Source organism: Nothoprocta perdicaria, unplaced genomic scaffold, assembly GCF_003342845.1.
Source record: "Nothoprocta perdicaria isolate Ctin4 unplaced genomic scaffold, notPer1 scaffold_7, whole genome shotgun sequence".
NCBI lineage: Eukaryota > Metazoa > Chordata > Aves > Tinamiformes > Tinamidae > Nothoprocta > Nothoprocta perdicaria.
Genome location: NW_020455976.1, coordinates 53,281 through 78,348, shown reverse-complemented (window position 1 = coordinate 78,348; position 25,068 = coordinate 53,281). Strand labels below are relative to the sequence as shown.

At 36.3% G+C, this 25,068-nt stretch overlaps 1 protein-coding gene across 2 annotated transcripts in view; it reads left to right on the top strand.

The window, feature by feature from the left end:
• KNDC1 (kinase non-catalytic C-lobe domain containing 1) overlaps positions 1-25,068 on the top strand; it is a 49,356-nt gene that overhangs the window by 6,000 nt on the left and 18,288 nt on the right. Inside the window, exons 3-7 of one of the 2 annotated variants that reach the window (XM_026050553.1) lie at positions 120-178; positions 13,480-13,626; positions 14,901-15,018; positions 15,393-16,411; positions 23,746-23,860. In XM_026050553.1, coding sequence (XP_025906338.1) covers positions 120-178; positions 13,480-13,626; positions 14,901-15,018; positions 15,393-16,411; positions 23,746-23,860 — 1,458 coding nt within the window. Of the gene's footprint in view, positions 1-119; positions 179-10,142; positions 10,203-13,479; positions 13,627-14,900; positions 15,019-15,392; positions 16,412-23,745; positions 23,861-25,068 lie in introns of those variants that run through there. The other variant, XM_026050554.1, reaches the window with a different exon arrangement.

Below are 25,068 nucleotides of genomic sequence, written 5' to 3'. Positions count from 1 at the left end.
CTGTTAAATATTTAGAGTTTCCTTTGTATCATATATGAGTGTATTGCCAAATCAGTATGTACTTTAAACAAGGACAAGTATTAATTTCTAATGTGGCAAATTTCCTTTTTCTTCCCAAGATGATCCAGAGGGTGCCTTTGTACCACCAGAATTTGATATCACTGGCAACACATTTGAGGCAAGTTGATACATTTATTGGTAAAACTTTTTTTTTTTGTCATCTTGATATTTTTACAGTACTAAATGCTCAACTTTGTCAATGAATAATTTTATCAGTTTTGAAGTTTCATTGTGCCCTTTTGAGAGTATGCTGTGTGTTTTTCAGGAGTAAAACATAAACTTAAGATACTATGTTAATTTTCTACATAAATATTTGTTTATTAAGTGATGAGAACCTCTTTTGGCTGAATAGTGTATTGGACTACCCTAAGCCACAGCTGGTCTCCTTCACTGGTTACAGTTGCCTCTTTGAGGATAAGCCATGAACTTTTATGACTAAATTTAAAATTTGTTTGCTGTCCTCTTCAGGAAAATAATTCATGGAAGGGTAATCACCAATTTTATCTTGGAGTTAATGAAGAAACAAATGACTATCTGTTGCTTTGCAATGCACAAGTGCTCTACATTGTTAAATTAAATTAGATTTAAATTGTTTATACTAATTCATTAGCCTCCCAAGTCAACCATTTCATTGCCTAGTGGAAGAATCCTTGCTTGCTTAATTTCTATAGATGGCTTTTTTTTTTTTTAATACTGTTTAATACATTTTTTCTGGCATATATTTCTAGTTAATTCAAATGTTTTATTAGTAATATGTTCTATTGTCATTTAAGATATAAAAGGTTTTATTTTCTTGTTTCATGGTATGTTACAAATACTTTTTACTCCTGCTAGTTATATTTTTCTTAATTATGTTTATAATTATCTATATTTTCCCCCAGGAATACAGTAAGTGAACTTTAAAGGGTAGTACTATAATTGAGATGAGTGATGAGCCAGGAGGATGGGAGAGTAGGATCGCAGAATACAAAGTAGCACAGTCTTTGAAGCTTATAGAGCTAAACATTTTTCCCTATTGATATGCCTTGTTAGCGTATTTATATAGGTCAACAAAGCTTTAGTGATGTTGCTTTCTCTTTTTTCCGCAGACTGTTTTTTTTTTTTTTTTTTTTTTTGAAGAGAAGGTTTATTTTGGGGCAGTGAGGAGGGAGGGAGTTTAGGAAGGGACCAGTGTTGCATATAAGGTTGGCAATTGTACTATTCAGATATGTTTGGGGAAAACAAGTCCCGAAGCCACCATGGAGTGGCTATTCATCTGCTTCTTTGTTTTGTTGTGTTTCTGAAGCTGCAGTTAAAATCTGCCAAGATAAATGTTCTCCATTCCTTGACTCTTAACAAGGCTTGAAGATATTAAGTACAGACATTTCTAATAGGAGTAACTGAATTGGTGTGTTTTGTTTGTTTGTTTTTTTGCAGTTTATGTCCTGTTTCCACACTTCACTTGCTCTGGTTTTCAGTGAGATCATTTTGTGTTTTTCAAAATTTACTAGTGTTTTTCCCCTTTCTTCACCTCTGGATGAATTCTATGCTATGTGTGTAGCAGTTAGACACAATGGAAGAGATTTTGAGACTGAGGAGATGGGGGAAGGTGAAATGGGAATTTGGAAAGGCTCTGAGAATACTAAGTGATTTGGAATTCTAGTTCTGCCTGAAATACAAGGCCATTTCATCCCTGTCAGGTAAAACGCATGCTGTCTATATACAGGTTTAGTGTTCAACTGTTCTCTTAGGGCAGTGCTTAGTCTCTCTCTCCACCATCCCAATTAATTTCAATACTAAACACAGTCCACAGATAAACATGCAGTCAGGGAAGACAGTTCAGGAGTGACTCTGAACATTGACCCTTGGACTTTGTCTGCAAAGGCCCAGGAAAGCACATGTTTTCATGGAAGAGACTTGGGGTCAGCATGCCTTTCCTTGACCCCCGACTATGAAATGGGATAAGGGCTGTGTGTGCTGACTTGTGTTCACTGTTCCTATTTCTTTGATCAACTGGGGAGCTTGCAAAGGAGGTTCTTAAGGATGTCTTGTTACCTCAGCTTTCTGCCATTGATGAAGCTAGCTCTGAAGGACAACACACAAGCTTGAAAAGCCAGGGCTTTCGCTGTATGGAGCTGGAGGTGGTTTGTGTTGTTCTGACTTTGTATGAGTTTCATCAGGAAACCAGGTGATTCTCTGTCTTCATAGGGCTTTCAAAGCTTGACTTGTTAGTGCTTGTGGAGCTTGGTTCAATCTTAAGTACTTTTAGCAACAAATTTGATTCTGCCGGGGATTCCACGCTGACCTCAACTTGCTTTTGGTACTGCAGTTTTAAGGCTTACAATAGCATAATCCTTATATACTTGTTATTTGTGTGGTTGGTTTGTTGGTGCTGGTGTTTTTTTTTTGTTGTTTGTTTGTTTTTTAGGTAGTCTTTTCTTTCACATTGTTGGTACTTGAAGATTTTCATTGATAATATGCACATCTCTGTGAACAAATCGTGAATGCCTGTGCTTTCTTAGTGTTATATAATTCTTTATACCAGACCCATAAAATGCTCTTTCCGAAAGGACATAAAATTTTTTGTGTTACTTCCTTGATAATGGCCTTACGCCGTTGTCCTTTATTGGACTCTTTTTGCAGCTGCATAGGATGCTTTGGTGAGAAGAATGAGAAGTAGTGTTTAGATCGAAACTGTCTGATTCCAATATAAAGAAAACAAAATAGTATTGGAACTGCTAATTATGTTCAGGATCTTTAATAGCTCTTTCTCCAGTGTCAAAGCTCAGCTGATCCAAATTGCTTATGTCAGCCAGAGGGTTTACTTGATTTGAGGGCTGACCTATTTTGTGGCTTCTAAAATGGAGCCACACAATGGGCTTGGTTACTGGATGACTTCTCCCTTTTTAAAGCGCCCCCTCTTTTTTTTTTTAAAAAAAAAAAAAAGCTCTAAAGCTCTCCAATAAAGCTACAGTTATTTCAACAAGAGATGTTTTGTTTCCTGCTTTGTGAATTACTGATCCAGACCTCTAACAGAATTGTGACTCCAGTCTAATTGGTTACTAAAGTTAGCTGGCGCTCGCAAGCACACCAGAGAAACAAGGAACAGGACACAGGAAACAAAATGAAATGCGTTACTCTCCTGGTGTCCGAAATAACACTATTAAAAAATTTCAGTTTCTAGTGAGGATCTCGCATAGCAAGAGATCTAAAGATTGGTGCAAGGGGAATTGCAGGACTGAAAGTAATTGATTTCATGTGGTTTGTTGTTGAGTTGTCTTCTTTGCTGACCTGCTATTTGTAAAGTGGGAGCGATGATAACAGCTCCTTCCGTTACTGGTGAGAGCAGGAAGGTAAACAACAGCCCTTCAAGGACTTGGCAGCTTCAGTGTCAGAAATGTGATAGGCTCTTTAGAGAGAAAGATGTTAAGTAGTAGCGAGAAAAGGGCCTTCTGGACCATCAGTGAAGTGTCTGAGCCTTCTACCTGGTGACTTTAGAGCTGTTAGAGGCCCAGCTTGTAGGGTTGCAGTCAAAGGGTTGAAGAACTGAAATAAATTCTCTACTTGGATATTGACTGAATATTACTGACATAATAACAAGCAATCTCTCTTCAGAATAAGCTATGTCCTGATTCCCTCATCCTCCCACAAAAAGCTTTGACAATTTCTTAATGATAATGGTTTCCACTTTATTTTCTTGCCCTGAGTAGCAGTAGTAGAAGTACTACAGAACTAGGCTTGTGAAGTTTGACCAAAGGAAGGCATAACAGGAATAGTTTAATCATGGTGAGTTCATTCATAGACTTATATTGTAGTGACAGTTACTGAAATAAGCTTGCTGCCCCAGGTTAAAAGCATTGGTTGTCTCAAAGCAGTTTCAAATAGCTATTTGTCTGTATCACAAAACTGCCATTGAGTGTGACACAGAGGTTCATTGATGCAGAACTTCACATTTCTAAGATATGAGCTTGTACTGAGATGAAGGACTGATGTCTGCCATGTGTGCACTTGCATTTCTAATCTTCTAATAATATAGCTATTCAATTTTACTTGTTCTGATGAACCTCTGTAATAGAAATCAGTGAATATTTGTTCTTGACTGCCTTTTTTTCTGTCTAAAGCAGACTAGATAATTGAGAATATAAATGCTCCTGCTAAATGACTTCATTATTTAGAGGTAATAGATGTCTGTCGTAATTCTTAAACCTCAGTGTGTTGCAGGGTTAAAAACTTTCTGGCATAAAAATCTGAAAAAAAAGTGATATGGAAATGGACAGCACCTTTTGGGAAGGAAGAAAAGTGGAACTGAGAAAGGGAAAGTGAAGTTCACGCTTCTTCTTGTCCTCTAAAATTTGTTTTTGTTTTTTTGTAACAAGGTAGGAGAAGGAGATACTCATTTCTCACCTGGGAGAGAACCAGAAAAGGTCAAATACTACCTGTCTGCTAAAATGTGACAGCTCTCCACATGCAGTTCTCAGTGTGTTGTGGTCGATTAATTTAAAGCAAAAAGTCCAAGTGTTTCAACAACCTTAAAAATATATGAAAGGCCACTCTCTTTACAGACTACTGTAAATAGAAAAGGCAAGCTAAAAGGATTAAATTTTTCAAAATATATATAGTTAAGATGCATATTGCTATAATTCCTATGAAATGTGGTAAAAATATTGGATAGATACCATATATGTATAAATACATTATATGCATATAAATGCATGGATTGAATTGTCATGTGAAACTTACTGATGTAGGCAACAGATCAAAGCAAGAAAGGCTCAGCCTGACCCTACTAAAGCAAACAGCTGACAGTCGGGTATTGCCAGTGTTTCTCACTAGTTCTTGTTGCTGAGCTAGTGTTTGGGTCTGAGCAGTTGGTCGTTCTCTGAACAGGAAAGCCTCCGTCCTTTCCCCAAATCAAAACAGCAGAAGGTATAAAAAGTTTGCCACTTCTCTGGTGTTTTAAAGCAGTTGCCTGGAGGGGCATGGGATCATGGTTTTTACTGTTCCTTTTGTTTTACTGTTCTGTTCCTTTTTCAGCTCTGGGTGCAAAAGAAAAGAAAATGTCACTTTACCTATTCTCCTAGAGCTTTTTATTTTGCTTGTTTTTTTCTTTTTTTTCTCCTTGATGAAGGAAATAAGTCTTTTGAAGCACCACAGTTTTCTTGCACAGAACATTGAGTTCTGTTTCTCCTTAGTTGACTTCCCATGAGACTTTTCTAATTCTGTCTAGCAGTGGCAAAGCTTCTCGTCAATGAATGGTACCTTGTCTGTCCTTCTGTAGTCTCAACCGGTCTGTCTTCTGAATGTTATTTAAAGCTATCTTTTCCTCCTGTGACAAAAATAAATTGCTTTTGGTTATCTGTGTCAGTTCTGTGCTGTTGGACAAGAAAAAGGATCTTCCTGTTCTTGTTGTTACATCATCAACCCAACTGCGGTTCCAATGAGGAACTTGGTGCTGAAAAATTTCACTCTTTAGTGGGTTTCCACAAAGAGCTAAATAAAAGCAGATTGAGGCCAACAGGATTTTAGAATTTAACAAGTTGTTGTCGTTTGCTTATTTTCTTTAAACTAAAGAATCTCTCCTGATGACCCAAAAAAACTGAAGCTTACTGCGCAGTTCTGAAGTTGAGCTTGTGAGACTCCGTCCTAAAAGATCCTAATATCCTAAAAGATACACTAACAGTAGTGAGGGTAGGTTTGTATCAATTGTTATTTCCAGCCTTTTCCACATAATCTTTCTGATTTAGTAAGCTATAGATTTTATTTTCTGGGAAATATACAGCAAGTGGCTTAAGCTTTCTCAGGTGGTACTTGAGTCCTGCAGCAGGTGCTGTAAAAACCCATTAATTCCTCATGGCCCCAGAATTCTTGAATTTCTGAGCGTTTTCACTGGATTTATAAAAAGAGAGGGGAGGGGATGGGAATCAAATTAGACTTTTCCTTTCTTTGTTTCAGAAATAATGGCAGCATCTTTTTTTCTCCTCCAGCCAGGGCTGTTGGTCAAGCTGAAGCTCACTTTTGAAGTAAAAGCTCATGAAAGTAGTAAATATTATGCTTTGCATGCACAGTGTTTTTGTCTATATGGGCTGTACAGTTGATATCATATTTTGATATTTTGTGGCAGTATTAATAGCTGAATAGACAAGAGAAGAGGTTATGTATGCTTCTTATTCTCCCTCTTATTTATATGCTGTGGATATACTGTGAGCCAGCTATTCAACTCATTTGCCATTTCAATCACCTGCAACTGTTCCATGAAAATATTTGCTTTAGAAACATGAACAAGGTCTGAGGTCAGAGATGGTTGGTTTTCTGTGAGTGTTGCCTCGCAAGACATTATGCAGTGGGATAAGTTCTTAGGTGTGTCTTCAGCTCTTATTCATTTGGAGTTTTGCAAGGATCTTTCTCTCTTCCTCATGGAAAAGCATTGCTCAGGAGCTGCTTAGGTTGGGCTGCAGAAATATAAATTATTTTTTTCAAAAGAGATTTAACCAATTACTGTGTAACAAAGAATTTTTTGATAGGATATATTATTCAAATGCAGTACTTGAGAACTCTGGTGTTGTTGGTTCATGGCACAGTAAAGGAACTTGGATGCTGCTTGGGTTTTTCGCCCTGCACTGATCTCAGTGGGAAACAGCAGAATGGGAATTGTGGTGTGTGTTCCGTAACATGGAATAAATAAAGCAGCTATCAATGTGTGTCTGTGCAAAAAGCAACAGATTTTATTACCAGTATGCACCTTCTGTTAGCTGTTTAATATAAAAAACTTTGTATATTTGCATTTTTCTGAAATAAATCCAATCTGCTCAGTATGTATGTAACTGTTTCCTAGGTTTCTTTGTTACTATGTTTACAGGGAGTAAACTGTGTTAGTTTAATGAAGTGATAAATTACCTGTGGCAGGTAGCTTAAAAGTAAAGAGTTTAATGGCTGATAAATCATAAGAAGGGCTAAATGAAACTCATAGTTTCAAGGGGAGTTCAAAATAATTACATTGTTTTGGAAGCTTTAAAGATAAATATATCCATAACTTGCTATCCAACCTCTGCAGTCTCCCGCAGTTTTACTGCAATCCTCTTCATTAGCTGTAATAATTGCAGTCTTACAGTCCTGCAGGAGTGGAATCAGCTAGGATGCTATTTGATCAGTTCTGGGGGTGCCCATGTTTGTGATTAGGGAAGAACAATATTGGGGTAAAAGCGCAGGAAATATTTTGTTAGTTTAACTCAGCTGTTTGCAGGGCAAGGGGACCTTTCTTGCACTGGTCTTTATGGCACGATTGGTCTCAGTCTTGACTATAACAGGGTAAAAATTTCTTCGCTTTTTAACCTAGACTGAGGTTCAAGCTTGTGTTTTGTGGCTCTGAATTGACAGCATTGCTTTTTCAACACAGTTTCTGTTCATTATGGTTGTAGATACTAGCAGAATAATGTCTAACAGTGGGTGTCCATGTGTTTCAAAGCTGTACCTAAAACAGCTGCTGAAATAAATGTTTTTAGGTTGAATGCTGATTTCCTGAAGACTATCCTAAGGTGTTTTTAAACAAGTTGCTATTTCCTGGCAAACAAAATTCTGAAAGGTCTAAAAGTCTTGTGTGCAGCTAGCTGAGCAAGTGATTAGACCTGACTTTAAAAGCATGCTTTAAAAAAATTTCCTTCATCAAAGTCTTGCCCAGATAAAGAAGCTGGAAAGGACTGTAAGCTCTGGCAGGTTAAAGGCATAAAAAATGGAATAAGGTGAGTCAAAAAAGAGGAATTTCAAGTGTCTGAAAAACTCCCATTTTTTTTCCCCCTCAAAGATAAAGGAATCCTGACAGAGTCTGCAAAGATGATCAGCTTATAAAAGAATTCTTCAAATAAGACCATGGCAGAGAAAAATGAGTTTAATGTTTTTAACCCGTTTTCATCTTGAAGGACCTTTGGGATGCGCTTATATTGCAACTCGTTTCTTATGGGGAGTACATCAAGAACTTGTCTCAAAACAGAGTGTCAGTAGAAGAGACTATAAAGTTGACAAAATTAACAGTACAATAAATTTCCAGGTACAGATATGAAACAGAATTCTTAAGAGAAGTAATTATGCAGACTAAGATTTTTATTTATTTATAAGTTTTTATTTATTTATACAGGAAAGAGTAGCCTAAGGCACTCTTAGTGTTATAAGGTTATAGGAATATATATATATTTTATGTATTTCTATAAACTTATCGAAATTTGTGAAGACTTCAGTGTCAGTGGCCATACAGAGAGTGATTATTTATCAAATCACAATAATATAGAAGCAGAGAGCAACAGTGAAATGAACCCAAGATTTGTTGAAAATAAACAAGACACTATTTGCTCTATATGCACTAAGCTGTGAAAAGGAATTGAGATATATATATATAATATGTGTATATACATTTTTTTGTCCTATGGTCAGCTTTATGGTGATAATCTTACAAAATTTCTAAATGTTGGGGTTTGTACAATATTAGTAGCGGAAAGTGGTTGAAACGCTGAAAATAAACAAGTCTTTGGGAATACAAAAGTGCATTTCCTCGGTTCAGCCTGAATGGCTGAGGTAGTCCAAGATCACAAGAAACCTGAGCACAGTGATAGGGCAGCAACTGGGCAACGCTCGTTCCCAGCATACACACTCCGGCAGCATTTAGGTCTTGCTCTAGGTTCATTTCTCTTTATGTTGTTGTAGCACTGCTATTTAAATGATTTTATCTACAAAAGCTTATTTGTATTTTGTGATTGTAAACTGATTGCTTGACATTAACCTGTGACCATGTTAAGACTTTCAAGCTTTCACTTACATTTTAGTCCAATAAAAAGGCAATTTGAGAGTGGGAATACATGCATGTTTCAACTGTGAGTAATAATTTGAGAATATCTGACCCGTAGTTGCATTTCTTTCCCCATTTAAAAAAAAAAAAAAAAAAAAAAAGTCTTGGAGAGAAAAACTTGGCAATGTTGTTTTGATCTTTCCACCCTTTGTAGGCACAACTAAGTAATAACTGTACTTAGAAGGGGCAAACTGAAAGCTGAAAGTATGACATTAGTTTAAAATGTTATATTTGCTAGTATTTGCTGGTAATTCAGGAGCTAAAGTAGACTTTCCTACAGTGTCCTACAGTGACTTTCCTACAGTAATTTAATGCTTTATTCTGCAGAATAATTACCTGATGTCAGAAGGACCAAATGAATAAAAAGCTAATATTTAATGTAGTACTTTCCAGTAATTACAGTTTGCTTATGCAGAAAAGCTTGTGGTCCATTTGTAATGAAGGAAAATATTTTAAAAAATAGTAGGCCTATTTCCATTCCATTTCTTTGCTGAATAGCAGTATTGTCTGACTTTGTTTGGCTTAAAAATAGCACTTATTAGAATGAGCCACCCTACTGAAAAGATACATAAGTAAGTATTAAACTTATTTCCTTAATAGTAATTTTTGTCAAGCATCAGTTTGAATTTGTTTATAAAACTTAGAATTTATAAGAACTGTGATGTTTTCATTTGTGGAACTTTTAAAGCTTTGATTTGTCCAAGGGTGGAAATATCTACAAATGTCTATCAACCTCAATAAAAAGAATAGTACTAGTTCAAATAAGGGTTAGATATGAATGGCAAAACAGAGTTGTTGTATCCTATTCCTGCATCTTATCATCTAGTAAGAAATATTTTATTGTGTTAATTCTATTATGGTCTCTCAGTTCTTTTGAAGACTTCGATTTCCAAACTCAGTGGAATCTTGATACAAGATGTAAATGGCCATTATTCATACTTGCAATATTCTTACTGCTTATGCCATCGCGATTCAAAAGCTCTTTTGTCAGCTTTTTCTCTTTTTTTTTGTATTGTTTGTCTGCAAGTACAAGTTCCTATAGAATCTTACTTCTTTAGCCCTGCCAAGCAGTTACACAACAGAGCCTCTGTCACACTCAGTGCATGAGCAGTGAAGCTTTTACTGCTTCTCCCCATCTTTTGATTTGCAAATTTGAAAACCAGAGGGGATCGTTGTTATTCCTTGATTTTTTTTTTTTTTTTTTTTTACTTCCTGTAGTGTTCAGTGGTCATAGGCTGACATGAAGTAAGCCAAATAACTTGCCTTGTTGAATATGTTGCTCTCATGATACAAAACTTCAACATGATGACAGAAACTGTCCTCTGCCTTGGTAAGTTCTTCCAGTACTTAGCCTAATAGCTTTAAAAATTGGTAGTAACTCTACCTTCTGAATTTATCTTTGTCTTGAAAAAACACTCCAGTGTTAGAAGTTATCTTAATCTGGAACTACTTGTGTGATTATCGCTTTTTTGTCTAAGCATATGTAGCTCTCTTAGTCTGTTGCTGAAAGGAATATTCTGAGGACCTCAAATCATACTTACAATTTTTCTCAGAACATCTTTCCTCTATGGTGTTTGCAGTGGTTTTCTTTTGTTTTTCTTTTCTCTCTTATTTACTTACTTTATTTGCCAATATTGTCATCAAATAGATGTACATCTCTACCACCAATCTGGAGATCTTTTTTCTAGTATGACTTCTTCCCTTTTCAGACTTGATACTGTAGTGTCTTCCAGCATGGCATATGTTTTAAATCACTAGTTTAATGTTTTTAATTTATCATTTTTTAATGACTCAAAAATTTTAGGAGCTGTGAAGAAAGTTTCTTGTACATCTTTCTTGAAACCTGTGCTATTTATCTGCTTCTGAAAACACAGCATTACAGTTCTTGTCATTTATAAAGAGGAAAAAAAATCTCAAAAATAAAGTGGGGTGGGAGGACCAAGAAGACAAACCTCAGTGGAAAGTTTTTAATCAAGGAAATTCTTAAAACTTTCAGAGTAGTGCCAACTATCACTTGTCTTCCAAGAGAAGGAAAGTTATTTGCTGTTCTTCTCTGTTCAGTTTTCTACACAATGAAAATTTAGATTGAGTGAGATTCTTTTTAGTGGGAGGAGTCACTTTTCTTATATTGGTGCCTTTGCTTCATTGACTGCATTAAGATCATGCTCTCCTTTCCCAAAAAGTCCGACCTTCTTCATAGGTCTAAACTAATGGCAATATGGTAAGTAAAGGTAGCAGATCTAGTGTGTAAGCTTGAGGAACGCCACATCTAGTGGATGACCACAACTCCCTTGCTCAGCCATATGAAGAAGGATGTGGGCACTATAGGGAGCAGGACTAAGGAAGGCAGAGTGACAAACTGTCTCATCCCTCTTCTTCCAGTTCACTATTTACATTCATAGAGGGATAAAACTTACATCCTCTGTCTGTCTTTAAGAGCAGACGAAGTGTCTTTTAGATGCAACAAAACGACTTCCACTCCCTTTTGCTGTCCTGCTTTAAAGTTCACCACATCTGTTTTTGCACTAGGCCAGTCTTGTTATAATGAAGTAATTTTTTTCCCTGCATAGCAGGGTCTGAATACATGTTTTGACTTGGGAAACTCATTGCGAACTATGATAATAGCCATCTTTAAAAGTTGATTTCCTGGATGACAGAAGGAAAGAGGTTCCTCTATCCGAGAATCTGTTATGCAGGGAAAAAAATTACTTCATTATAACCTGTTCCCTATAGTGCCCACATCCTTCTTCACATGGCTGAGGAAAATTTTACCAAAACAGAATATTAACCAGTGCTCCAGTCTGCTTCCTTTGTTCCTTTAAAGAAGCATTGCTTATCTTGAAGTTGGTGTCTGAGTTGTAGATAACAAGATTTTTATCCAAATATAGATAAACTCTGGATAATCTCTTATTTGATCTATACATTTTATATCTAGAATAGACATCAGATCCTGAGGAATTCCAATCTTTTGGAGAGATTTAAACCTACAGGTTGCCCAAGTGATAAGATAGCATCAGAAGTGACATGTGCAGAAGTCTGCAAAATTCTGCTTTTGAATAGAGCAAAAAGAGGAGTCGGGAACAAGAAACTTTCATCAGTATTTTAGTTCTCTGGTTTTAGTAGAAGTAGTTTGCCTACTGAATGTCAAGATGGGAAAGCAGAACTGTTTCAAGTAGGTTGAACTGTTGTTTTAATTTCAGGGCTCAGATACAGCATGTGAATTGGTGTGCCAAGGATGGGCTGAGTGTTACAACTTTATCTGATTCTGAAGGTTGAGTTTCAGGTTGTTGTTGTTGGGGGTAGAGTAATTAAGAAGGAATTAGTGCATTTTCTTTCTTCTCCTAACCATTACTGATGCCTTTGTAAACCTTAGTATTTCCATAAATAGAACTCTATCCTGAAGAAATGCAGGTGCAGGATTTGTTGATGGAGTACAAATGTAAAGTGTTGCCCCCTTTTACCATATGATGCAAGAGTATGAGCAATATATGTTATGTTTTAAAATAGCACTGGTGAAGTTGGATAACAATCACATAATAGTTGTTTACATAATAAAAAATCTTCTAATAAAAAGACATCCATGCCTGAAGTTGGTGGTAGTGTAAACAGGCTGAAATGGGTTATTCTAAGATACCCTCACAAAATATGGTCTTGGTTTATCTGATAAGGTTTATCTGTGTCACTGATCATATGAAATACATGGAATAACTCAGTAATATTTTTCTAAGTATATTAAATTACCACAGTATAATGTCCCATTTCTACAAAAATCGCAAACAGAAATATTAAAATCTAAAGCATTTAGCTTTGCATTTCTTTTTTGGCTTTGTTGTTCTTCTGTTGACAGGTTTTATATATTTTTATGTTCATTGTTATAAGTTTATTGTGTTCGTGTTATAAGTTCATTTTTCTGTGGCTAAAATAGATATGAATGGATTAGCAATGACTTAGGGAAGTTTGAGGAAAATTACTGTCTTCCTGTCATCTTGTTTGAGGCTTTTTGCTGTTCAGACTTCATATTTTCATATCCTGGTGTCAATATAGTTTGTTTTTGTCTCGTATCAAGTCTTGCCAGGCTTTCAAGTGTGAATGTGGTTTGTTAGAGCTACTGGTACTAGGTTCTTACAGTAGCTTATGCAGTCAAGTAGAAAAAGGAATAAATCTTCCTAGTCTTACTGAGTATTGCTTGCTAGATCAAAACAAAAGCTGTAACAATTCCTACCAGAGATGTTCTGAAACTCTTGACAGAGCAACAAATCCTCAGTTACAACTTCACTATTAAGAAAAGGTAAACTGGTGAAGAGCTTGAGGCTATTTTTTTGCAAAGCAGTAATTTCAAGTTCTGAGTTTTAGGTCAGATGTCATATAGTTGTTTTGGTTTGTTCTAACCTTTGTTTTAAACTTAAACTCCCAAGGCAGGACTAAGATCCTGTTTTGTTCATCCCATTCTGTTTAATTTAAACTACCTTTCCAATGATTTGTTACCTGGTAAGTTAAAAGTGATGGCAGAGTAAGCCGTGTCCCTTCTGATCTTGGGTTTTGGAGGGCAAGAGAATGTGTGAGAGAGCTGGTAAAAATATTGAATGCCTCTCTCAAACTTTATGCAGGCACACATCTATTCTTTGGGTGCAACCCTGAAAGCAGCAATTGAATATGTGCTAGAACCTGAGACAGAATCAGACTTTGGACAAGACTTGCATGATCTCCTTGAACAAATGCAAGAAGAGAATCCTGAAGATAGGCCAGATTTTGAGGTAAAATGTCTTTTTTTTTCCTTTTTACACAAGTGATAAAATTTATGGATCTGTGCTCATTAGTAGTGAAACATGCTCTGTATGTGTAATATGTTCTGATTTTGCAACAGAAGTGAAGTTCTCACTAATTCAGCTGAAATATTTGTGACTTTCTAATCTAACGGCAATGCAATCTGAAATGCAGATGTAAATGCTTTATGGTAATTAATTTTTTAAGAAGATTGTGTAAATACCCTTCTGGATTTGTCTTTTAAATATTAAATGAGAAGAATCATTTAGGAGAGGGAGAAAAAGGGGGAAAGAGAGAGGGGGAAAAAAAGGAAGAGACAGCACAAAAGGCTTCAGGCAATGGAAAAAACAGAAAGTGTAATGGGTCAGATGATGCTTTGATTGAATTCAAGATGAGGATGAGCAGAGCAAATAGAGCAAAAACACCTAGACCTTTGCAAGAGTTTTGCAGGCACCATCACAGCTGGGTATCCATATCCCCTTTTTTCCCCTGTCCTTTCCTCGGTGCGATATGTTAACCAGCAGAGCCATTTTCTTCTGCTCCTAAGAGCAGAGAGTGGCTAAATGGCTTTAATGGGGACATAAGAGCAGCTTCTCAGAGCTGTGAGGTCTTGTCCATGTTGGCCTAGCAATAGTCACGAGGGAAGCAGTGGGATGCGTCTGCCAAGACAGGCTATTTCCTGCCCCTACTGACAGTTTTTAAGTGTGTGATTGTCTGTAGCTAACACTCGGCTTATACTACTGCTTATCAGATGCTACCAAGGCGACAGCATAGAGATGTTAATATGCTACTGTATCTTTTGACCTGGTAATTCTGTCTTTTTTAATATGCAATGCTCTCCAGAAAGCAGTATTTCTCAGTTTTAAAAAGATTCAGAATTTACTTCTGTTGAGATATTGGTAATAAAATTCTTCATAGTGCCTATGTCACTGGATTTAAGTGAATCATCATCCGTTTAAAAAGTAACCCACACTGAGCTTTTTACATTTCCACTAGGCTACTTATTAAGGATAATATTTAAGATGATTAATTTTTATTGGTTATTCTTAATATTTCCTAGCTGTAGGCTAAAACTTGAACTATTAAAATAATTACATAACATTCCAGAGTAAAAATAGGAATTCAGCTACTTAATAGAATAATGAACAGTGCAAGAGACCTTTAATGTAACATCTTGTTTATAAATTCAGCTCTATTGTGTGATTCAGGTTATTCAATTAATCATTTTAATCAGTATTAAGTATTTAACACTAATTTTCTCTAGAGCATTTTATCATTATGTGAAGAAAAACTGAAGGTTGCTTCATCAAGTAATATTTGTCGAAGTCTATCTGCTGTTGGAAGAAGGGTTCTTTCAATTGAATCATTTGGTGCTTCTCAAGGTAAGCTAAAAATGTATTTAGTTCAGAATTTTTAGGCTTTCTGAAATAGCTAATGATTTTTTAAATGTTATGTTTTTGTTTACTTCTCTGTTAGAGGATCTTTTCTGGGTATCCAGAATTCATTACTAAATATTTGCAGGTTTGAGATGACAGGGAGGAAGAGACAATGCAAAACTCTCAAGTGAACATAGTATTTTTTGAATTAATGTCTATTTTAACTTATTTTAACTATCTCTGTAGACTATCTTTTATGATTAAAAGTGAGTGTTCTCCCACTTTTTGTAATGTAAGGAAAGGAAATATAGAGAATCACTGGGAAGGATAAGAAGGTTTTAATATTTATTTAACATAAACACCTGTTTTTTTGCATCTAGATGGCTGTGATAATATGTGGAAGGGAAGAGCATGTCAAAGAAGTTTGGGATCTAAATTATATTCAGATGAGAAAAACACCATGGCAGGTGACTGCTCCACAGTGGAAGATGTGACAACTACCTGTAGCAAGGACTATTCAGCAGTTACTGTGGTGACTGGTGGAGAAAGTGGGTTAATGGAAATGCAAACAGATCTGGATGATGAGGAATCTCAACATTCTCAACTTGCAACTCAAGTTAAAAAGAGCAAAGAGGAGGATAAACATACAGTATGTAATGACAGTTTTGCTAGTGTTGCTCTGGATATAAAATCATGTATTATTGACATGGAGCAAGATGGCGTTTTTAGGAAGGGCTCTCTGAGAAAAATTAAGACCTTTCCAAAGCTACCACTTGAAGCTTCAGATACAAATCCCTTTTTTCCATCCGTAACCAACAGTGGACTGCTAGCTAGGAAATTTCCCTCGCTTGCACAAGAACCACTACCTCTAGACAATAACAATGAGGTTGCTTTTTCAAAGGGAAATCTTAATTCATTCGCTAGTAATCCACCAAAAGTAGAACCAAAGTATCACCAAGTTAGTGATCTTCATTTAGAAGCTCCTTGTGTGTGCACACAGGTCTCTGGCATGAACTTGGAAGAACACATGTCACTTATTAATGGTAAAAATACAGATTTTCTTTCATCTGATCAAAAAGGAGACTGTTCTGATGCTACCTCTGAAGTGCCACATATGGCTGCTGTGCTGAACAGCCCTAAGCAAACCATTGCTGGAACAAAAATGCTAGACAATTACACGGCACTGGAAGACTGCACTGAAACTTCCCGAGGGCCAAATGCAAGTCCTTCAGTACATTTGAACAAGATGGATGCGGTGTTAACAACAAAACCCTCCGGGAACAGATACGGAGCAAATCTAATTAGTTCTCCAGAATTAAGCAACAGTGTGATGGGCGCAAACAATAACGAAGATAATCTTTGTGGAGGCAGAGGGTCAGAAATCAAAAGTAATGAGCAGGTAGTAAAAATAAAGTCTTCATTATATAGTTGCTGTAGTCATTTATGTGGAGAGGAAATGACTTGAGTACCGCGTGATTGTTTCCCCCACCCCAGCAATATTATGTGCTGCAGAACAGAATTTGGCTTTTCTGCACACTTCTGAGGTCACATTGGAAACATGATCATCCTTTTTTCCTCTTTGAAAGTAACGTATCCTACTGCAAAATAAACATCCCTTTTAATTTTTTAATGAAGCATAGTGGAGTGCACTCACTACTGTGTTAGTGTAGCATAATTATTAGTTAATTACATTTGTAAGAATACGTTACCAAAGAATATGTAGATTTTTGACTCTTTATGTTGCTGTCAGTACATAAAGTTCAATAATTTGCAGTAGGCTGCCCAAGTGCTTATGAAAATTGTAGGATTCCCGGGTATAAACCTGACCTTTTTGAAATCAATGGCAGTCTCTCCCCCATTTGCTTCGGGGAGGGGGAAAGTTTCCCTTTTTTTCTAAATCTACATATGCATTTAGGATTTGGGCAATTGTACACAAGCTGTATCTATCCTGTGTTCTTAAATCACTGCTTCTGTGTGTGCTGTGTATATTCCATGATCAAAACCAAATATGTGCACAATATGATGGATATGTGTCAAGCATTTCATCTCTATAATAGCCAAATAAGAAAAGGGAAAGTTGACTTTTTTCTTCTTTATTTTTTTGTCTGCTCGAATTCAGTGAGAGCTGACAAGGTGTGATCTCTTCCCTGCTCAGATTGCAGATTCTCAGGGTGGACAAGTTTGGTCCTCTGACTAGATGGCTTTCTCTCATGCCACACTTGAAGAGATATATGCAATCCATGTAATAGGAGAATTGATGGTTAAAAATGCAGGATGCTGGATGCTCACCTAGCTGTGCTGTGACTTGGAAAGAATGAGCAGCACAAGCATTCAGTGAACGCTTCATTTCCAGAGATGCTCCTGCTTAGGTGAAGACTATTCCAAAGCCATCTCTACTGGCAGCTCTGTTCTCCTTGCCTAGCAGTTTGTCCTTCAGTCATCCAATGCAGTGGCCTCTAGGGTTATTTTCAGTCTGTCCTATCCTAGTTTCACCCTGTTCTGATACCTCCACTGGAGCAGTAACCAGTGATAGCCAACTGTGTAAGGAGCTGTGACTGTCATTAATGTGGCATCCATTTCTTAGCTGTAATGAAACACTGTTCTTGCTGCCTTTTCCTCTTTCCCTTTCTTCTCCTCCAAATATCATCTGTGCTTATCAAATTCATAATGCAGCAGGGTAGTAAATATGCAGCAGGACCTTATAGAATGGTTTTGTTGTCTTGGAGTTGTTCACTGAATGCATTTGGATGCGTATTTATTTTTCTTTGACTTTTAAATCCCATAGGTTTTTTTCTTCAGACTCTAGGAAAGGATCCTTTTGTTGTAGGCCCCTTTTTTCCTATCTCTCCCTTTGCTCCAGGCTATGCAACCCTGTGCCCTTCAGAACGGAGTGAAACAGGATCATGAGCTCTAAAATCTTTCCAAAGCAATGTGTTTCTGCTGTGTCATTTGTTCCTCTGGATTTCCATGAATCTGCTTTATTTTGCAGAGGTGCTTATATTTCTAACAAGGATCACAGCAACTTCTCAACCATTGACCTCTTGTGAGAAAGTTTGTTCTGTCTTAGAGCTGTCGCTGTTACGTGAATATTATCCGCAGTCTTTCACCTGTGTTATGTCATGAAATTCCTTTCCTCAAAGGGTTCCTTTTTTGTTGTCTTTATGCAGATGTTTATAAATCTGAAAATAATGGTGTGCAATTTGTCAGGGAAACGGTGACAGAAATAATTCTAGCTATCAGATCACTGTAAAGCCATGATGTTCCTTGGTTTGTTTTTTCCCCTCCCTCCCTTCTTTCCCCCATGGAATAAAGACACTGCTCGAGTCACCTGTCTGACCATAGAAGTGGACTTAGTTTAGGCTCTGTTTAACTAGAGAAGTATGTGTGATAAACAGATTGCCATCACTTAAGAGCATGAATTGAGTGCATTGAGAAGAAATACTCACTTAGGAAAGAAGTCTGTTGAATTAAGACCTATATTTTGTCCTCACTGGACTATGAGGACCAGGTGTTAAGTCTAGGTACATAAGGATGCTTTCAAGAAATTAAGCTTTCTCAGAACTGGCATACAGAAAACTTGCACAAAATGTATTTTCAAGTTAGTCTGCTATTCTTCTGAATGTTGAAAAGCTGCTTTTTTTCAAGCATCATTTTAAAATAAAATGGTCTATAGCCTGAACAGAGCTTCATTCTTCCAGATAAGTAGGTCTTAATAGAAGTGAGGTTGACCTTCTCCACCATTGGCCGATCACAGTAAATTTTTAAAAAGTCAACTGTTATTCTAGCTATCTAAAAAGCAGATTAGCAAATATGATCTAAAATTAAGACAGTAAGATCATCCCCTGATGTCTGGGAAAACAGTTTTTATAAAACTATTTTCAGTGGAAAAAAAGGTTTTATAGAATCGGTCTCTGTTTTTGATGTTTTTGGTAATAAATTCCAGCAAATGTTCAGGTCCTGCCACTTAAAAACATTATGTTCTGTAGAAATTATTTAAATCATATGTTGCAAGCAATCCAGGAGAGAGTGGTATGTTTGTGGTTTTAGATTTATTTATTTATTTAGATAAAGAAAAGCATTAATCAACTCTTCTAAGCAAGACCTATAGTTACACAATGACATGAGTGGTTGTATTGGAAGTCTTCTCCTTAGTGAAAGGGATCAGGGGGCCAGTTAAGAAGCTTTTTGGCTCTCCTTTTTCTCTGTTAGAAGCCAGATTTTATTCCTCGGGTTTCTGGGAGCTGGCTCTCTCTGCTTCTATCCCACCTCCTGAGAATTGCAAGAATAAAACCATACTGTGCTATCCTTTGATTTCAAATTTTCCAGCTGCTTTCTCTCTACCATTTCTAGTTCTCTTCCATTTCTGAATGCCACAGTTTTAACAAATACCTGAACATATTTGAATTTAAGAAACTAGTAAGTGAGTCTGAGTGCTCATTTGCTGCAAAGGGACAAAATGTCTCTTCAGTCTCTGGGCTAAATGGTTAACACCTCATAAGAGGATTTACAGTGCTGCTCTTTTACCAGTTTTCTGTAATAGATAAAAGTGATTACTGCAAACAGAGCTTTTGAATTAATATCTCTAGCATCTCTCGTAAGTATTGCTTGTTCTTTAGAGAGTGCAATACAAGTCCCATCCAGCCAAAGATCAACCTTGTCTACTCTGGAGAATAGATGTGTCTTCTTACATGTCACTAGTACTTCTCCAGTGGACAATATCCTTCTAAAACCCCCAAACTGCTTCTGAATGTTGTGTGCTTTACTGCTAATAAGCATTACTAAAAATACTTGCTTGCTGTTGTCTTGCTGCTGCAATGTATCTTGTGAGGGTTTTCTTAGCATTTTTATAGTTTTGCATGCCATAAATAAATATTTTTCACTTCAAGTGTGAGTGGAGATCCTTTATTTCTCTAACCAATTTCATTCCAATCAGGTGTGTCTCATCTCTAATGCTTGTAAATGTTGCTCTGATTCAACTGTTATGGCTTTCACATGGGGAGGGCTAACAGGAACTTGGCATACACACATTTTTTTTTTTCATGTTGATCATTCATACTTGGTCAAGCATAAGAGAAGTGAAAACCCTTGTAGCCAAAGAATGACACTTAAACGCAGGGGAAATAACACTTGCAGAAAAGAAAAGTTGTCTGTTCCCAGAATAGTACTCCTGAGGAAAAGAATAGTGAAAGTCCTTACTTGCTTTGGCTGTTTAATATATGCCCAATATATTTTATGTGAAATTAAATGTAAAATATGCCATTGCATTCATAAAATATTTTACTGTTGGCATAGTTTCAATAGTTGCTAAAACTATAGTTGTTCAGTTCTGGTATCAACAATGAAAAAGAAGGCCCAGTTTTATTGAAACTGAAGAAAAAAAAAAACTTTTCTAGACATGTGAGGTTTTAAATATAATCTTCTTGACCTAAAGCAAAATGTCACCACTATATAGTTATAGGCAGTAATCAGCCATATAACTTTTTCATATTTTTGGTCAAATTTTCTGTGGTTGGGGGGAAAAAAAAAACCCTAATTTAAAAAATTCCTTTTTGAAAACATTAATTTTAGATCACGAGGTAGAAATTCCGGAAATGGGCACTGGATTAAAACTTTGCCTGTTTGTTTTTTTTTTTTTTTCTGCAGTAATCATTAATGCTAATATAGAATAAATGTTTTACATCTCAGCTTTGAAGTAAGTAGAGGTAATGAGCAGCATTAATGAGTTAAGTGCAGTGGACCTGAGGCCTTTTGCATGCTGAAGGGTGGTTAGGCTGTCAAAATAGATAAGGAGCAAACTTACAGCATGCTATGTCCTGTTTTGCCTGTGTTTTAGGTAGATATTTGCCAGTGCTTCAGACTCTTTGCATCAGAAAATGCTAAGAGCCATGAATTAGGTCTGGACTTGCATGGAAGACAGATGCCTAAGTAAGGGAAGCTTCCACTTACCTGTTTACCAGAACATAAGGAAGTTCAGTGGAGTTGGATGTCTGATAAATTGAATACCTCCTTTGAGGCTTAAATAAAAATTGTCTTATAAATGTGCTGAGAAGCCCTGTTTTTTTCCTTTTTAGACTCTACATACTGTTCGTTACAATTCCTACATCCTTTTTCTGAGAGAAAATTTCAGTTCCTGATATCTTCTTGTCTTCTGTTTTCTTTCACTTTCCTCTTCTTTTTGTCATAAACTTTTGCTGCTGCTCCTCTTAGGGTCCTCTTCCCCCTACTCTTCTGCTATATTTAAAACTCTGTCATTTCTTTCATCTTCTAGAGGGCTTGGGCATGCCACAAGTGATGAGAAGTGCATTTGAACTTGCTGCTGTGCAGCTGAGTTCACTGTCCAGTTTAGTGGGAAATTGCTTTTCCTCTCGCTATCTGTTGATCTCCTCCTGCAGCCAAAAGAGCCCATTTGTGTAAGCCACATGGAAAGTCCATCTTTCTCCGCGGCAGAACCTCTAGGGACACAAACTTCGGGAGAAGGGATTTTCTTGGAGAGGAACATGGCAGGAGTCCTTATTACTGGGGGGAAAGAATCCCTAAATGTTCTTCTTTCAACTCAGATTGTAGATTTCTTCTTCTGTTGTGTTTGTTTGTTTTCTTTCTTTTAACTCAAGCTGTGAAATTCTTCTTCTGTTGTGTGTGTATGTGTGTGTGTTTTGTTTTGTTTTCCTTTTGCATGTCATCTTTCCATGAATTTTGAAGCTTATCTGCTGTTTTCATGGTAAGACATGAAAACACGGTAAAGCATCTGTGAGCAAAGACATTTCTGAGGCTGTTGAGAAGTGTTATTCTACAAGCAGGGGATCACAGTCCTGGTCAAGGACAGCAAACATTCAACAACACGAAGCTCTGCCTGCTTCCAATTGTCTCTAGACTTGTTCATTCCTCTGACTAGCTCGTTCCTTCCTTCCTGCTGTGCAGCTGGTGTCTTCTTGTCACACACTTACTGCTTGTTTTTCTAGATGCAGCCCAGGCAAATGTTTGCAAAAGAACTTTGCGCTCAAGGGTGCTGATGACAGCAAAATTTGGAAACGAAGTGTAAACCAATTACCTGTGTTCACATCTATCTTTACTAAAACGACTACTCTTTTGCAAAGTGACAGGAAGAAGTATGTAATAGTACAAGCATCCTATTCTGTTTATCATGTGTTGGAGGTAGAAAGATAATGTAACATTTTAAGTAAATTAAAAGCAGTGATTGGTGGCATATCTTATTAAAAGTTAGTAAGTTATTTGGCTCACATTTAAGGGATATTTAAATATAGGGAAATCAAATTATTTGCCTTCTTTGACAGCTGTATTATGGCATATATTAAGATATCAAGAAAGCTGTAGAAATTAATATAGTTTGGGGTTTTTTTTTATCTCTCATAGATTACAGAAAAGTTGTTTGTTTGTTGATCTTGATTAAAGGTGATTCAGTAATTATGCATTAGTGTTATAAAATCCAAATAGTGCCTCACTGGAGAGTGATCCATAAGCAGAACCATGGAAAATTGACTGCAGCAAATGACAGTTCAGAGCTTGACTTTGTCAAACATGTCACATAGTACTACCATTCTGTGTAACCAGACTGCAAATAAGATCAGACCCCTGGGATATTTAGATCTTGGGATATAATGGTTTTTATAATCACAACAAATACTTTTGAGATTTGTAATTTTGGTTTTAATTTCTGTGTTTTGGGTTTGGTTTTTTTTTTTCCTTTTTCTTCAGTTAAATTAATCCTGAATTGATTGAATTGATATTGGTAGTTCTTTTCTCTAATCTGTCTTAAACTCGCTATTTGGAGATAGTTAAATATCTTAGAGGCTGCATACATAACAGAGGATGTTCTGTGCTATTTTAGATAGTTTCATGATCTGCACTAACCCAAAGGGATCTGCCTGCAGTGAGTTACTTTTCGCTGCTCCTTTGGTGTCGGTGGCTGAAGAAGGTGATGATGTCCAGCTTGTCGGTAATTAGGACCACCATAAAGATATTCTCTTTCATTAGCACAGCTTGATCTAGAAGATGATGTCTATGTAGTACTATCAATGTCAAGTTCTTATTTAAAATAGTGCACAAAATATAAACTTCTCTGAAGAACAGTAAATAAATGTCCTCTTGCATTCAAGCATTGCTATTGTCACAACATATAGGTCAGGTATGAAAACTATAACAATTTTTTACAATTTTTGCAAGCTGAATAGCCAGTGATTAAAAACAAAATAATGCACCTCCTGTCATTAATTCTGTCGATATTGTTAACGTCCTTCCACAGAAGAACACGAAATGTTGATGAAATCTTTAAGGTAAGACTTATAATGCCAATGCAAGGGCAAATCAGGATTTTAATTTCTTGTTGGTTTTCATTTAGCTTTTTATATTTTAAGCGAAGATGGTGTCCCTTCAGTTATAGGTCATCTTTGACATTATGAAAGAATCTTTTCCTAATATGAGGAGAAAGACCTTCCAAGCAGCTCTCTTTGCCTGAAGCATTTCTATTCTTTGTAAAACCTAATTTCAATTAGACTTTTGTTATGCAATTAAGAGATGTATTCATCTATGCAGTTACCTGGGGAATGTTTTCTCAGCAAGAAGCTAGTTTACTACTAGTAACCACAACACCTTTTCTTAATTTTTTTTTTTGTATGCACATTGTATATTAGGATTTGATTTTCCATTGCATTAGTAAACGTTTTTATTCTGTAATAATTTCTAATAACTCTTTCCATGCTCACTCTTTTTTTGCAGTGGATATCACTAAAACTCCTTTTGTCCTGGTATGGTAAACCTCTGAAAGACTATGAACTGTGGGCATTATGTCATGAATGTTTGTGTACTCTGCAGACTTGCAAAGATTATCCAGGTAAAGGCTTAATTACTTCTAAATATTTGTTTATTTACATTCTTGTTTTAATGTTCTGTATAGGGTAGATGCAAAATATCACTTTTTGTGTAGAAAAAAAATAGACAATATTTCTAATCTTACACTTTGATTTGTTATTCCACTTGTAAAAATATCTTAATTTCCCATTATTCTGTGTTGTTGTAACTTTTGTGGAGGAAGGGAGGAACATGCAGGAGAAGGAATATATATGTTTTGTATCTAAATGGTCTTTATTTTTTACAATCCAGGCCTTTGCCAATTTAAAGTAACCAGGATCTTGACATGACTTTCATTTGCTCTTTTTCCATTCTTTTGCATGAGTTCATAGGAGGATTCCAGATATCAGCTCCTGAGAGAGGAAAGGGGAGTAAACCTTTGACAGAATTAGAATATGTTGTACGAAACATGGGAGAAAACGGTCCTAAATATTAGTAGGCATTCCGAATGTTAGGTCTAGCTTATGCTAACTTTTAAAAAATTTAAAATATTAGCTTATTAAAAATATTGCCCTTTTAAAAATATTAGTTTATCGAACATGATGCTGAGATGATAGAAGCAGTTGTTTCTACATCAAATGGTTGTTTCTGCATCAACATCAACAGATGTTGGAATATCCTTTTTCTCGATGCTGGTAGCATGAGACTAGTAGCTGATGAATGATGGCTAAATAGATGAAATATGGAACAGTCTGGACTAGTTCTTATTTATTCTACTAGACAACCTTTTCCTCCACATCTTCCCTTGAGTACATTTTTTTCATTATGTTTACGAGAAATTATATGTATAAGAAGACATATCCTGAAGTTTTGATTATACTGTCCTAGCACCTGGTTTTTCATAGTTAAATAGTTTATTTGATAGTAGCTGTGAAGGCAAAACTACACCACTGACCATATGGCTTATTATATTAAAGTATGTTAAATTAGACCGTGCTGTAAAGGCTGTAAGGAGCCTGAAGCACATCTAGTGGGAGCATTTCTTTCCTTTGTTCCTTTCTGGGCCTTCTCTTCAGTGCAAGGTATAAAGGGAATAAGTTTTCAGTATTCCAAGTCCTTTTATTTATCTTGTTCCCAATTTGTTTTACTTTCTTGTCTTTTTTTTTCTTTAAGGAATTGCCTGTCTGTAATTTCAGCTTTGCAGGTGATTTCTGTTCCAACACTGGTGTTATTCAAAGCTTCACTTTTACT